The following is a 14,087-nucleotide window of genomic DNA, read 5'->3' as shown; positions in this document are numbered from 1 at the left end:
TGCCCTTCAACACGCGCTGGTTACTGCAAGTCGTCTTCTTCCTTAGAGATTATGACGGTGGCTGAGTTGGTGTCAATGCTGCAGGCACCACTGGGCTTCGATATGATGGTGGATAGACCACCGTCGGTGAGAAGAGGGTTTGTGGGTCCTCCAACACGGACCGAGTCGTTGTCGCCGGACTCGTTGGCGAAGGTTCTCTGATTCGCAGGCGCCTTGTATATATATAGATATATATATGTGTGTGTGTGTGTGTATATGAATGGATGAGATTGGGGGGTGTGTGTGTGTGTGTGTGTGTGTGTGGGTGGGGGGGGGGGGGGGGTTTGGGAGGAACCGGCGGCAGAGAGTAGAGAGAGAATGATGGGTATTTTCGGAAGATTAAAAGGACAAAATGGATATTGCACATAGGGGTAATTTTGCACAATTTTAAAAAATTAGAGTGTTTATTGCACACTTTTTTTAATAGAAAGTAAAAGTGCTACTCAGAGTATACTTAAAAAGATGTTTTTTACACTTTACCCACAAATGTATATATATCTATTACTATTAGTTTATTTACCTACAAAAATGATAATTTGTTGATTTTTTTTTTTTTAGACTTTTTTTTTTAATTGATTACATAACCGATCTGAGAATTAGTGATTGTGATAAATACATGGAAAAGTGTTCCGTTATTTTTAAAAGTTGACAAGAATTCTTGTTGGATTTTATTTATTGGAGTAACTACAAAAACAAATCAATTTTTATAGCATTAAGCCCTCTGTAGCTCCACATTTTAGATTTTCTTTTTTTATTTTATCGACTATGTGAGAATTGGTGGTTGTGATAAATTACATAGAAAAATGTTTTATTGTTTTTAAAAGTTGAAAAGAGTTCTTGTTGGACTTATTGGAGTAACTACAAAAACAGATCAATTTTTATAACATTGCTCTTAAAGAAAAAAAGACTACCGCTACACTTATCAATTGATTTTTTTTCACAATCCAATCACTTGTATTTAATAAAGACTCTTAATTGATGATGAATAAAAATAAAATATCTCACTTCCAAATTATTTTAAGGAATGAATGACACATCACTTGGTGAGGATAAAACTTTTATCATATTCCTTCAAGAAATGACCAGACTGTAAAATTCAAAAGTCTATTGATCCTCGGAGTTAACCAATTGTACATGGCCTTTTCGCAGATCTCAAAGATCACAAAGTAACTAATGCTACTATTCATTCATGTTTTTTCTCCACGTTTGGTTGGCCGAAAAGAGGTGTTCGTCAATCCTGATGTGGCTCCGTCGGTCCCATGCAACATGTCGGTGGCATCAACATTCACCTTCGAAAATCGCCGACCACATCACTACAACAATTTTTAGTGAATAAGTCGATTTTACAAGTTATTTATTTTTAAAAAATAAGTTGATTGAATTATTTGTACCTTTCCAGTGTTCGTCCACGTATAGTGAATCAGGATGAAGGGCTATTTTTAGAATCTCATATAAACCGAGTGTTTGGGTGTCAGCGGGAGAAATAATAAGAATAGTTGTTTTTCTGCATAATAATTCTACAATTTTTTATTCATGATGATTTAAAACATTTAAAAAAAAAATTATTGTGAACAAGTCAGCACCTAAGTCAAATCATTTTAAACACTTCCGTTTAAATTACATAGATTTATTAACATAAAATAACTTTTTATATTTTTCTTTTTATTTAGTTGAGCTAGAGGAGTGTATTTTGTTCAGTTCACTCATTCACGTGTGAAACATGTTAAATTTTTTGATAAATAAAATTAATTCAACCATAAAAGCGATATTAATTCAACAATAAATATCTCTCCTTAGTAATAAGTGACATTGATTTGACAACTTTGTTATGTTATGAGAAACATAAGTTCTAATTTATAAATTACTTGAGAAATTAAAATATTTGTCTTAAACTGTTGAGTCGTTTACAAACTAATACAAATAGTCATATGAAATCTTATAATGAGATAATCTTGAATTAATTAACATTTGATTATTAGTTCGCAATTTTAATCTTTGTAATTCCAGTACACAAAGATTTTTTTTTTTTTTTTCTTTTTCAAATAAAAGAAATAGTTAGCATGTCAATGTTCATCACCTGCCGATATATTCCGCATTCAGAGACATAATTATAATCCAATTCCTATCTTAATACTATGTGACAGCTCACTGCCCTTAACCAAATCACACCATCCGATTAAGATCAGGCGGTCCAGAAACGTGGACCAACATAAAAAAAAATAATAAAAAATTGGAGATACGTAGGGATGCATATTTCCCAACTAACTATTCTCGACCAAACTCGCGTTTGGTTCCTTCCATTTTTACTCTCTCTCAGACTCTCACTCACTCTCTGTAATTTCCTTCTCTCCAACACTTCCTCGAGTAGTTGAACCTCATTGTCACCACAAATCTAGGGTTTCATTGGTTCGAAAACCAGATTTTTTTCGTTTGATTTCTATCAGATCTGGTTCTTGAGCGAGCAGTGTGTGTATATATACACACACGTATATATGTGTATACGTATATTGGAATGCTCATTGGTTTACTGCTTATATTAGTGTGAAATATTGTGAGAGGCGTGGTTGTTTGTGAAAGATGATGATCTATGGACCTTTAACCCCTGGTCAGGTATGTAATTTCTGCTATAATTGTCGGTGCATCGTCTAGAGCTTGTACACTGTCAGATCTTGCACCGCTTATGCGAGCCGATATATACAAACTGTTTGTAGTTTTAAATTGGTTGAATTTGAATGCATAATTGCAGTTACACTTTGGTTTAGATGACTAAAATCTCCAACTTGTTCATTTTCTACTTACCATCATCAATTCATTATGACTTAGTTTAAGCTCAATTTGTACTTCAAGGTATATGTATAAGGTTTTCATGTATTGATTGTATCCTACATATATGTCACTTCAAGTTTATTTATGGTTTAGTGGCATTGCCACCATAATAAAACATTTGTTTGATGTTAATTTGTTGGTCATTGTGTGAATTTAACTCTTAAGTTGTTATATCTCTTGCTCAAAGTGATCAATAGTGCTTGGCTTGCTGCTGAGCTTGACAATTGAGTTTATTTTGTGTAAGCAATGCCATGTAAAACTTACAGACAGTTCGTAACAGCATGTATGTAATGGCACTGTTACAACCAAAACACTCTTTAAGCTCCACTTATCTAAATAAGAAGAATTCTAGCAAAGGAGGCATTCATGAATTGTAAATCCGTCAAATCAAGTGGGGGACTATCAAATTAGAAGTTTAACAACTGGCTCAGGAGAGGAGGATATCTTACTATCTTCATATGAATTAATATGTTTACATAGTAGTCCACCTTGGAATTAACTGAGGATTCCGCTCAACATAGAGCTGACTAGAGAAGCCAAACTGAAGTTGTTGGGATTATGGCTTGTTTACTTGAGTTGACATCCCTTAAATGAGTACAGAAGTTCAGCTATTGTTTTTCAATGCAGTCACCTGTGCTCTTTTTGGAGTCCCCAATGGAACAAATAGTACGCTTTTTGACTGAAGATTTGCCTGGCTTGATTCTATGCTCCTTTACTATTCAATAATCAAGCTTTAAGACTAGATTTCACTTTTCGGAACAGTGGATCACACAATTGAGATACTAGATTTTTCTTTATAATTTAAACTTTAGATATTTTTGTGTAAGTATTGTTCAAACATGCACGTCATTTAAACGTTGCTGAGTTTGACTTACCAAGAAAAAAAGGGACAAGAAAATGGGGGGGAAAAAAAAAAAAAAAAAAAAAAAAAAACTTTATTAGTCATTGATGAGGTTGATCTCGCTCTCATCACCATCGCCGGTGCCAGGCATTAATCCTATTAGAATTACATTTTTAAGCATATACCTCATTCCATGTTAAATTTTGCTTGACCTTTTTGTTGTTTACCTTCTATGCAAACCAATCTTCCTTTTTTGACCTGACCGTCTACAGGTCAGCGTTGAATACTTCCATACTCCTAATTTCTCCCTCACACGTTGATTATTAACCTTATATCCTCCAATTACTCTGAGCATCCACTTCAAAATTCGCATTTCTGCTATTGTTGTTTCTTTTCTAATGCCCAACACTCTACTTCACATAAGATAGCCAGTCTTTCCCTTTCATATAATTTGGTATACATTTATCACATAAAAAACCAGTAGCTCTATGCCAATTATACTGCTTATTTCATCTTTAATCTCTTCGTCCTTTGGTATAATCAGAATTGCATTTTTCTTCATCCATTTCGTGTTCGCTTGCTTTAGTAACTGTGGCTTAAGGTAATACATGCTTGACAAATTTTGTCTATTTACTAATTGCAGGTGTCATTTTTCCTTGGTATTATCCCAGTATTTGTTGCTTGGATATATTCAGAATATTTGGAGTACAAGAAAAACTCAGTCTCATCAAAATTGTGAGTTAGTTGTTCAACTCTGGATATTATTTATCCCAGCTCCTGTGCAGAATGTATGCCCTTACTAGGAAAGTGATCATTTTTTATACACCTTTTAAAATGCATGAGTTTGAAGTTCTTACTCACCTATATCTTTCTGTATCTTGAAGTCGTTTTTGCCTGCCACTACTCTCAAAAAACGATGCTGAATATTTTTGGAATTACTGACGACATGAACATCATACATATTGTTCTTGTATCTTTCTTGAAGTCGCTTATTGTTAGATCTATGTTGTTATCCCTTCAAATTTTAGGCTTCTCAATGTTCTCATCCTTAAAAGGTATACTGTGATATTATTGTTAGTTCTGTCCTTCCTTGAATTGTTTGACTAGGTTTATATACTTGGCTCTGCCTTTTGATTTTCTGGGTCAGTTATCTAGGCGAAATATATGGTAAATAATTTAGCATTTTATTTATGACAATACCATCAAGATGCATTCTATTTGTGCCACTAAAATAAGTTCTCGAGTAAGAAAAAAGGGTTGTTATATGTTCTGGTTTCAGTCATCTGGGTGAAGGATATTAGCTGTTATGCATTTTATTTGTGACATTCCTAAAGAAAAACACATCCTATTGTTGCAATATTGAAATAGTTTTGAGCTAGAAATCTGCCATATTATATGTTTTATTTGTGACATTCCTATAAAAAAAAAATTCCTATTTTTGACATTGTAATAGTCTTGAGTGCAGAAAAAGGGATGCTGTATACTTCGTTTTCGTTCCCCCTTTCTAGAAGGAAATAAAAAATTGTCATCTTATTATCTGATAAAAAGAGACAGCAAAAAAAAAAAAAAAAAAAAAAAAAAAAAAAAAAAAAAAAAATATGCGTCTTCAATTTGATGAATGTGGTGAGTCTCGGGTGGTTCATTTTACCTGAATACTGAAGTAAGAGGAACACCCTTATAATAATTACATTGGTTGAGCCACTAAAATTTTCTGCTTCATGACATGTTCATGATTACTAGTGACAGCAATGTAAATCTGTTTTGTATTTATGCATGTTACTATATTTATGGGAGTACACTAATTGTATTTAAATATGAAAACAAAGTCAATAACATTACAGTATATCATTTTTATGTTCATTGGTATTATCTACTAAAAGATAAAGTCATTTGAAACGAAACATGAAATTGTTAGATGGTTGCCTTATAAAATATTTAATATGTACAATAATTAATGATTTATTTGTGTACATGACAAGTCATTTAGGAAAATATATATGGTTAAAACATTTCATTTATGAAAATACATAGTTGAACGTTTTTCTCTTTTGCCCCAATGAGGACTTGAACCCTCGACCTCTTTTTGTTTGAAAACAAGGAGATACCACTATGCTGCACCTGTTTCTATATAGTTAAAAGTATTGCTTTATTTCTCTAGTAGCAACTGGCATATGGAGGGGTAAATTGGTTGTTAAAAACATGAAGTAGACTAGCAGCTAAAAAGAGGGATTGTGGTATGAGTTTATTAATTGTGCCTTTTCTATTATTTATTTATTTATTTTATTGTGGGGGAGTAAAGGGGTTTGTTCTGAAATTTTTCTCAAATTGGCTTAATTCACTATAGAATTGGATTCAGAAAAATACTGTGTAACTTGAAGACCTTTTGCATCAAAGAGAGAAAAAGGTGACAGTTTTCAGAAACCGAAAACCATGTTCACAAAAGTTATCCAGAACTCAAGGATCTGCGGCACTTTGAGTGTAAATGAAGCTGAATGGAACAAATAGGAGAGCAAATTTAATTTTGGTAGTCAAGACCAAGGTGCATAACTTACATAATTCTAGAATACTAGTTGTAGCGTCTGTCTTTCTTATGTGGACCTCACACGTTAGAGCAAGATACATGTTTTCAGTAGGGATTAATGCTTATCATCTACCTTTCAATGCTGAAGCTGGACAGACTGTTATTCTTCCTTACATTTTTTCTCCCTGTGTATGTATCACTGGCAGGCATTCTGATGTCAATCTGGTTGAGTTGGGAAATGAAACAGTTAAAGAAGAGGACAGAGCTGTTTTATTGGAAGGGGGAGGTCTCCAGTCAGCTTCTCCTAGAGTTCGGAGTTCCTCTGTGACGTCTCACATTGGCAGGTTTGTAACAACTTTTGGCTTCTTTATTTACTTATCAGTGGCTAATTTGACATGCTTATATGCCCTGCAATTTGTTCAGATTCATTCTGATGGACGAGTCCTTCTTGCTTGAAAACCGGTTGATACTAAGAGCCATGTAAGTTTATTCATCTTTAAGATTTGCAACCTTAAATGCTTAAAATTCTGAAGGACAGAGGATCAGTGATTTACTTCTTCTTCTTCTTCTCTCTTTCTAGGTCAGAATTTGGTGCCCTTTTGATCTACTTCTACTTATGTGACCGTACAAATTTCTTCAGCGAATCAAAGAAGGTGCTTTTAACAACTTCATTTATAACTTTCCTTCCACTCTGCGGGTGTTTGATGTCATCTTTGGTGGCATCTACATTCAATACGTAAACTGTTAAAAGAGGAAGCTGTAATTATCACATCCATTATTATCTTTTGACTTGTGTTTCCATTCCTTGAATTTTATGAAATTTTCAGAATGATTTCCTGGTACGGCATGTGGATATTGTTAAATTTTGTATTGTAGGAAGAAAATGAAAAAGTAAAGAAAAATGAATTGACATGAACACTAGTACAATTTAGTGCTTCCCAAAATCTTTTATGTATTGGAACACAGCCAAGATGGCCATGCGCTTTACTCTTTCTTTAGTTCAACGCATCTTTGTGACCTAGAAACATTTTTAGAATGTATACTCTTGAACAATTTCAACTTCATTGTAAATTTGGCGCAAAAGTATAATCTAGACTGGGAAGTGTTAAAATACAAAATTGAGTCTGAGAGCAGCCACGTTATGCAAAGTAATATCAAATGTTAGGTTCGTCCTTAGTCCATCCTTCTTGGATCCTAGTTAGTAGGTAGAAACAATACTAGATAATGGCCCTTCTCATCTTCTGTTAAATTTGATTATATCTACTACAATTATTTATATTTCTGTGAAATATCATTTATAGTTTAAATTTATTATTTAACCCTCATCCCATGGATCATATTGGCAAAACAATAATTAATGATAGACATGGTGTTGATCACAGCCCTATTCGCAGGGCCATCCTGGTCAAGTAGGATAATGCATATTTGTGCTACAGCTGTTGAGTAGGACTATGTGCTAATTTGTGTCCACTATTAAAGTTTATTGATAAAAAATCGTAATCAAGTTTATTTGTTTGTTAATTTGCATCCATTTGGTAACTTTTTTACTTTTTATTATTATTATTTTTTTAACCTCTGAAGCTTGCTTTGAATTGCATATATGTTTCATTGATGTATTTTAAGCCAGTGATGCTGTTGAATGTTAATTTGTTTGGGGATAATGTTGGGGCTTCTGATTAGCTTATTCCTTACCATCATTTGTGTTTGCAGAGTTACAATCGGGATCTTTTCTTGTTTCTCTACTTCCTTCTCATCATAGTTTCGGCAGTTACTTCTTTTAAGATACATCATGATAAGTCACCATTCTCAGGGAAACCGATACTTTATTTAAACAGGCATCAAACTGAGGAGTGGAAAGGTTGGATGCAGGTTAGTCAGTTTTCAAGATGATTTATTTAATTCTTGTGATTTTGTTTATTTTTTCTTAATGTAAAAGAAAAGATTGTTTGCACTTTCTAATTTTTTTCTAGTGTTCTCTTTTGATTTATCTAGATTGTAAGGGTATGATCAAACGTGATGATCTCTGGCTCATTTCATTATTTCCCCAGCATAACTATTCCTTCACTCCATGTTGGCATCTTGCAGTCAATACATAGAAAACTTCTAATATTGAAAAATAAAAATAAAAAGAGTATTCTTGAGAAGAGAGGGAATTGCAACAGAAAATTTTAATTTGTTTGCATGTGTGTGTGTGTGTGTGAGAGAGAGAGAGAGAGCAGTTGGGGAAAGCCCGCCTTGGCGTTCAAGTTGAAGGTGGATACTGTTCACCTTCTATAGATATAAAACCTTCACAGTACACTATGAAATTATTCTCTTTGGCAAAGTAAACTCCTTTCTTTCTTTCTTTCTTTTATTTTTTATTTTTTCTATAAAGGCCATTACTTAGTGTGTTCCTTGTTGATCGAGGGTCCGGGAGGGATAGAAATCATAGAATCATTCCTTGACTTCCATTTACAGCCAGCAGTAATCTCCTGCCACTAGAGCTGATTGGCCGGATTAAATCAGATATGTTATCTATTACCAACAAATGTAAGATCTGTGCTACCATATAGAAATAATGTGTATCTGGTGTTCCCTCAAAATTTCCAGAAGATTCCCATTAAACATGCTTTCAACCTTATGAATAAGTGGTTAATTCACATATTCCAATTATGCTACATTATTCACACTCCTGTAATTCTCTCTGGAATTAGTGACTGACAAATTTTCAGGAAATCTCTTGCTAATTAAGATAATAAGAATAACAATAATGTTAGGTAAGGAGCATGGTAGCACAATTACATATGGTTAAGATACAATATGTTCATAGAGCGACTATTACTGACATGTGATGTTCAGATGGATCTGTTGTAAGATAAAATAAGATAAAGTTAGAAACAAACATATTTTTTGAAATATGGGACTAGCACTCATTAGAGATGAAATGAGGACAATCCTATTAAGATAGTTTGACCATGTATAACCACTCCAATAATACACCAATGAGGAACAGTGGCATGGTACACATTAAGGTTAGTGTTAGAAGAGAGACACTAAAATTGACATGAGTTGACAGTAAGACACGTCAGTACTTTGACTTTCTGTGATGAAAATTGTTTTAAAGATTTTATTTTTTCTGCTTTGTATACTGTTTTCTACATGTTTCACCGGGAGAACTGCATTTAACCTATGTAATATTTTCCTACGATAATACCTCTAATTTTCTTGGGCTACTATAAATAGGCACCCATTTATGAGATAAATGTCCGAGTTAATTGCTAGAAGTTTCAGATAAAATACAGAACTGAACAATTCCAAGCAATGAGGGCACATATGCTTGCTTACAAAGCCTCCTGCTTGGGTTGCACATAGGTGTTGTTTCTGTTGTCCACTCTATGAAGTCTTCTAATACAATATTACTTATCAAAAAAAAAAAAAAAAAACCTTCTTTTTTTATTATGACAAGGGATTGTCTGAACCTAATGCCCCCTTCATATAAATGGTGTCTTACCGCTCTTATCTTTTATTTACAGGTATTATTTCTAATGTACCATTACTTCGCTGCAACTGAAATATACAATGCAATAAGAATTTTTATAGCTGCATATGTTTGGATGACTGGATTTGGGAACTTCTCGTATTATTATGTTCGCAAAGATTTCAGCCTTGCTAGGTTCGCTCAGGTACGTAGTCCTATACAATTAAGATTTCTCATCCAAGTTCTCTTCACAATAATCTGCTTCTGACAGTATTCATTTCTTTTATGGCAGATGATGTGGCGGCTTAACTTCTTAGTGTTAGTTTGCTGCATTGTTCTTAACAACAGTTACATGCTATACTACATATGTCCCATGCATACTCTCTTCACTCTTATGGTTTATGGGGCACTTGGTATTTTTAACAAATATAATGAGAATGGGACAGTCATGGGGGTAAAGATCATTGCCTGCTTTTTAGTGGTCATTCTAATATGGGAAGTACCTCAAGTGTTCGATCTGGTTTGGAGCCCATTTACTTTTCTTCTTGGTGTGTAACTTGCCACTGTTTTTACCCCCACTAGCTTCACCTTGATCATCACTGAATTGCACACATAAAATAATATTTTATATAAAATTCATTGCAGGATACGCTGATCCGGATCCTTCAAAACAGAAATATCCCCCATTGCATGAGTGGCATTTTCGCTCTGGCCTTGATCGCTACATATGGATAATCGGAATGATATATGCTTACTATCATCCAACAGTAAGTTTTGATGCTGATCTAAGTCATTTTTCAATTATTATAATTCAAATTTACATTCAATAGATAGATATATATTTTTTGGTTTCTAAGTACTAGGAAGGTAAGGCTGAGCTGTAAATATCTGCTTGCTTCTCTGCCCCCTTAAATCTCAAATCAATGGCTAAATGGTTAGCATTTTTTATGGTAGGTTGAGAGGTGGATGGAAAAACTAGAGGAAGCAGAAGTTAAACGCAAGATATCAATCAAAACGATTGTTGTGCTTATTGCCTTGACGGTATTATATCTTTCTTCCAGCGTGATCTTTTCTCCTATATTTCTGTCTGATGCAAACTCATAATTTTTAGGTGGGATATCTTTGGTTTGAGTACATATACAAGCTTCCAAAGGTTACATACAACAAGTACCATCCTTATACCTCATGGATTCCCATAAGGTACGCATATCTTTCCCCCACTGCTCTGGCACTTCTTAGATAATTGCAACTTCTTGCCAGTTGTTTAAGTAATATCATTTGTTTTGCTCAGTGTCTACATATGCTTGCGAAACGTCACCCAGCACTTTCGTTGCTACTCCTTGACCTTATTTGCGTAAGTGGCTTTCAATTTAACTTGATACTTAAAAATTCTTCTCTCTATTTATAGTCTTACCATACGCTTCAGATATCTTTGCTGGGAATTTTGAATAGATCCTAGAAGTTTTTGTCTATGGATTGGAATATATTTTTAACACTTGTTGTGGTATTATTCGTTTGCTTCTTTAGATGGCTTGGAAAGATCACATTAGAGACCTACATTTCACAGATCCACATATGGTTAAGGTATGCACGTGATATGATAGTGCTTTAGTCAATTTACAAATGATACATGCACAGTGGTTAATGGAAGTTGTTTTTAGCTTATAACATGCAGATGGCGTAAATGCTTTTTTGAGGAGGCATTCGACCCTTTTGGTTTGTTTTTTAATTGCTGAACAGAAAGTTATAATTTGATGGATTAAGAAAGTAGGAAACCAGAGAAAATTATAGATGTTAAAATCATGAACTGGATGTTCATTGGGTTAATCCAGTTCAATCATTAAACAGTGTGCCTCTGACCATGCGTAAGATCATTCCAAACAATGAGAGGATCAAGTAATATTTTCGCGATTTCTTTTAAGCGTCTAGAAAATGATGGAATTATTATTTTATTAGCTGTGCAGAAAAGGGCACTATATATATGCATATGCTCTCTCTCTCTCTCTCTCTCTCTCTCTCTCTTTCTCTCTCTCACACACACATTTTTATTTATTCTAAACTATGCCATATGGCATGCAGATCAGGTGTGCCTGATGGCCAGCCTAAACTGTTGCTCTCTTTGATCCCGAACTACCCGATGTTGAACTTCATGCTCACCACTTCCGTATATGTTGCAGTAAGTAAATGATGTCACTGGAAATCTCATGGTAATGTGAAGCGACTTATGTGGTTCCCTTGCTTTCAGGTTTCATACAGGCTCTTTGAATTGACAAATGCATTGAAAACGGCATTTGTGCCAAGTAAAGACGACAAACGCCTACTCCACAATATAATTGCAGCAGTAGCAATTTCAAGTGTTTTATACACACTGTCTTTTATATTCTTAAGGATCCCTCAAATGATGGTAAGAATTCTTCCTAAATTTATTTTGTGAGTCTGGGTTTATGAGATTGTCAAATTTGTTGTTTACTAGTTCACATGAAAGTGGGCGCGTATAACAATAATGTGAGGCATGCACTACCCTTCTCATGGACTGACAAATGTCTTAAACAGCTCCCGATTTTGTTTGCCTATTGGTATTTCAAACAAGAAGATGGAAAATTTGATATATCTTGATTGCAAAGTACCATAGCGAATAGGTCCTTGGTCAATAATTGAATAAGAAATGATTTCTACGTAGCTTGAATCAAGGTGTAAGGAAGCATATATGGTGGGGATCATGTCATAAACTCCCTAATTGCATGGAAAATGATTCACATTGACAAGTCACGTGAACCGAACAACCAATCATCTATAAGGCTGTTATTTAGTGTGACCCTTTTAAGTTTAGTGCACAGAGGTGCAAATTGGGTACGTGCCCAACCTTTGGCATTATTTGTGCAACGTGAATGCCCTCATTCTCAAAGAAATATATCATGCTTTACAATCGAACTTTAATTGTTGCAGCAGCAATGACCGGTTCACTTAACCATCTGCAATTGTAGTTATTTTATATCGATTGTCCTTATTAATTTCTGATTTTTTTTTTCTGATCCACTTGAAAAACAGGTGTGAGAGTTTATAGTGTACAGTCTCATCTGTGTGGTTTGAACATGGATGAAGCATATTGCTACATTACAAGAATCTTCACCAATTACCAGAGTGACAAAAAGTTACAATGGTGAATTGCACAATTACTGTATACAAAGAGGTTGCTGATAGATTCAAGGTCCACTTGGAGGTTGCCATTTCCCTTGTTATCTCATTAATTTGTACCGCTAAAGTGTACATGATTCAACCTCTAAATGAGGTGGTGTTATAGTTTTCATTTCACATTTTTATACCATTATAGTCATTACCAGCACGATTGCATTCAACATTGTGCCAAGAGCGTGTTGAAACAACAATGTTTCGTGATCAATGTTGTGAATAAGACCTATTAGCTATGTTAGTTTGTCAAAAGCATGTTGCATCCAATTCTATCAAATGTGAATCTTAAAATTGAGATATCTTAATTACCTTCTATGGGCATCTTGCAGTTAATATCTTGAAATGCTACTTTTGCTGTAGTTTTTACCGTATTCACAATCATAAATAGATTTTGTGAAGGTGCAGTTAATGTCAACAACACATGTTTTCCTCTTATCTTCAGTTTCTAACACCAACACTCTGGCACGCTTCACTGCTTCAGTGAAACTACCATACGGCTTCCTCCAACACAAAATTTCACCACTTCAATCATCACCCTCCAAAGTTCCACCCTATAAATTTTCGTCTTTGGATAAAGTACACTCACACCTCCTCTAACAGACAGATGAAAGTTATTCATGTTTTTGGATAATGACACTCTGTTTTTTGAAATTCTATTCAAATAAGGCCTTAAGTCATATGAAAATACAAAATTATCCCTCTATATTAAATTTAGATATATTACAAAATATCAGACCAAGCAAAATAACACAAGAGCCCTTTATTAATGTTTTTTCTCCTCTCTCTTCCAATCACACAATCTACGCCTCTCTCTCTCTCTATCTGCTATCATATATGTATACACACAGAGGCATATGTCCCTTGTCATCGATTCAATCCTATTTGCCGGACAGCGTCGTGTATCTATCTGTGGCTGATGAGTTGGAGGAGATAGCCATCTAATATATCTTCAACCCGGTAAGTTACAAGAAAAAAAAAATCTGGGTTTAAGGGAGAGGCCGTGGATTGGTGGTGGGTTTGAGAGGCGATGATTGTGTGGGTGGGGGCGACGGCGGCAATTTGTGATGGGCTGGAATTAGGCGGGTTTTGGCGGCGGCGGCGACGATTATGTAGTGTATGTGTATTGAAATCCCCTAAAATTTACATTGAATTCACCAAAATCCACCGTGAACAACAACACATGAGACAACGACCCGCTATAAAAATTCAACCAA

General features: G+C 34.6%; 1 protein-coding gene across 1 annotated transcript; it reads left to right on the top strand.

Annotated features, from left to right (window-relative positions):
* Positions 1–2,288: 2,288 nt before the first annotated feature.
* Positions 2,289–13,206, top strand: LOC132275373 (protein REDUCED WALL ACETYLATION 2-like). The gene is made up of 16 exons (XM_059776840.1): positions 2,289–2,649; positions 4,350–4,441; positions 6,434–6,571; positions 6,651–6,707; positions 6,808–6,880; positions 7,938–8,096; positions 9,740–9,889; positions 9,977–10,232; positions 10,330–10,451; positions 10,639–10,725; positions 10,796–10,884; positions 10,976–11,038; positions 11,212–11,268; positions 11,764–11,860; positions 11,930–12,088; positions 12,733–13,206. Exons 1-16 carry the CDS (start codon positions 2,617–2,619, stop codon positions 12,736–12,738), a joined length of 1,638 nt encoding a protein of 545 aa, XP_059632823.1. The 5' UTR covers positions 2,289–2,616; the 3' UTR covers positions 12,739–13,206.
* Positions 13,207–14,087: the final 881 nt, after the last annotated feature.

Source organism: Cornus florida, unplaced genomic scaffold (genome assembly GCF_030987335.1).
Source record: "Cornus florida cultivar Cherokee Brave unplaced genomic scaffold, ASM3098733v1 CherokeeBrave_3.0.0_Hap2_Chr09, whole genome shotgun sequence".
NCBI lineage: Eukaryota > Viridiplantae > Streptophyta > Magnoliopsida > Cornales > Cornaceae > Cornus > Cornus florida.
This window is presented reverse-complemented; position numbering and strand designations above follow the sequence as displayed.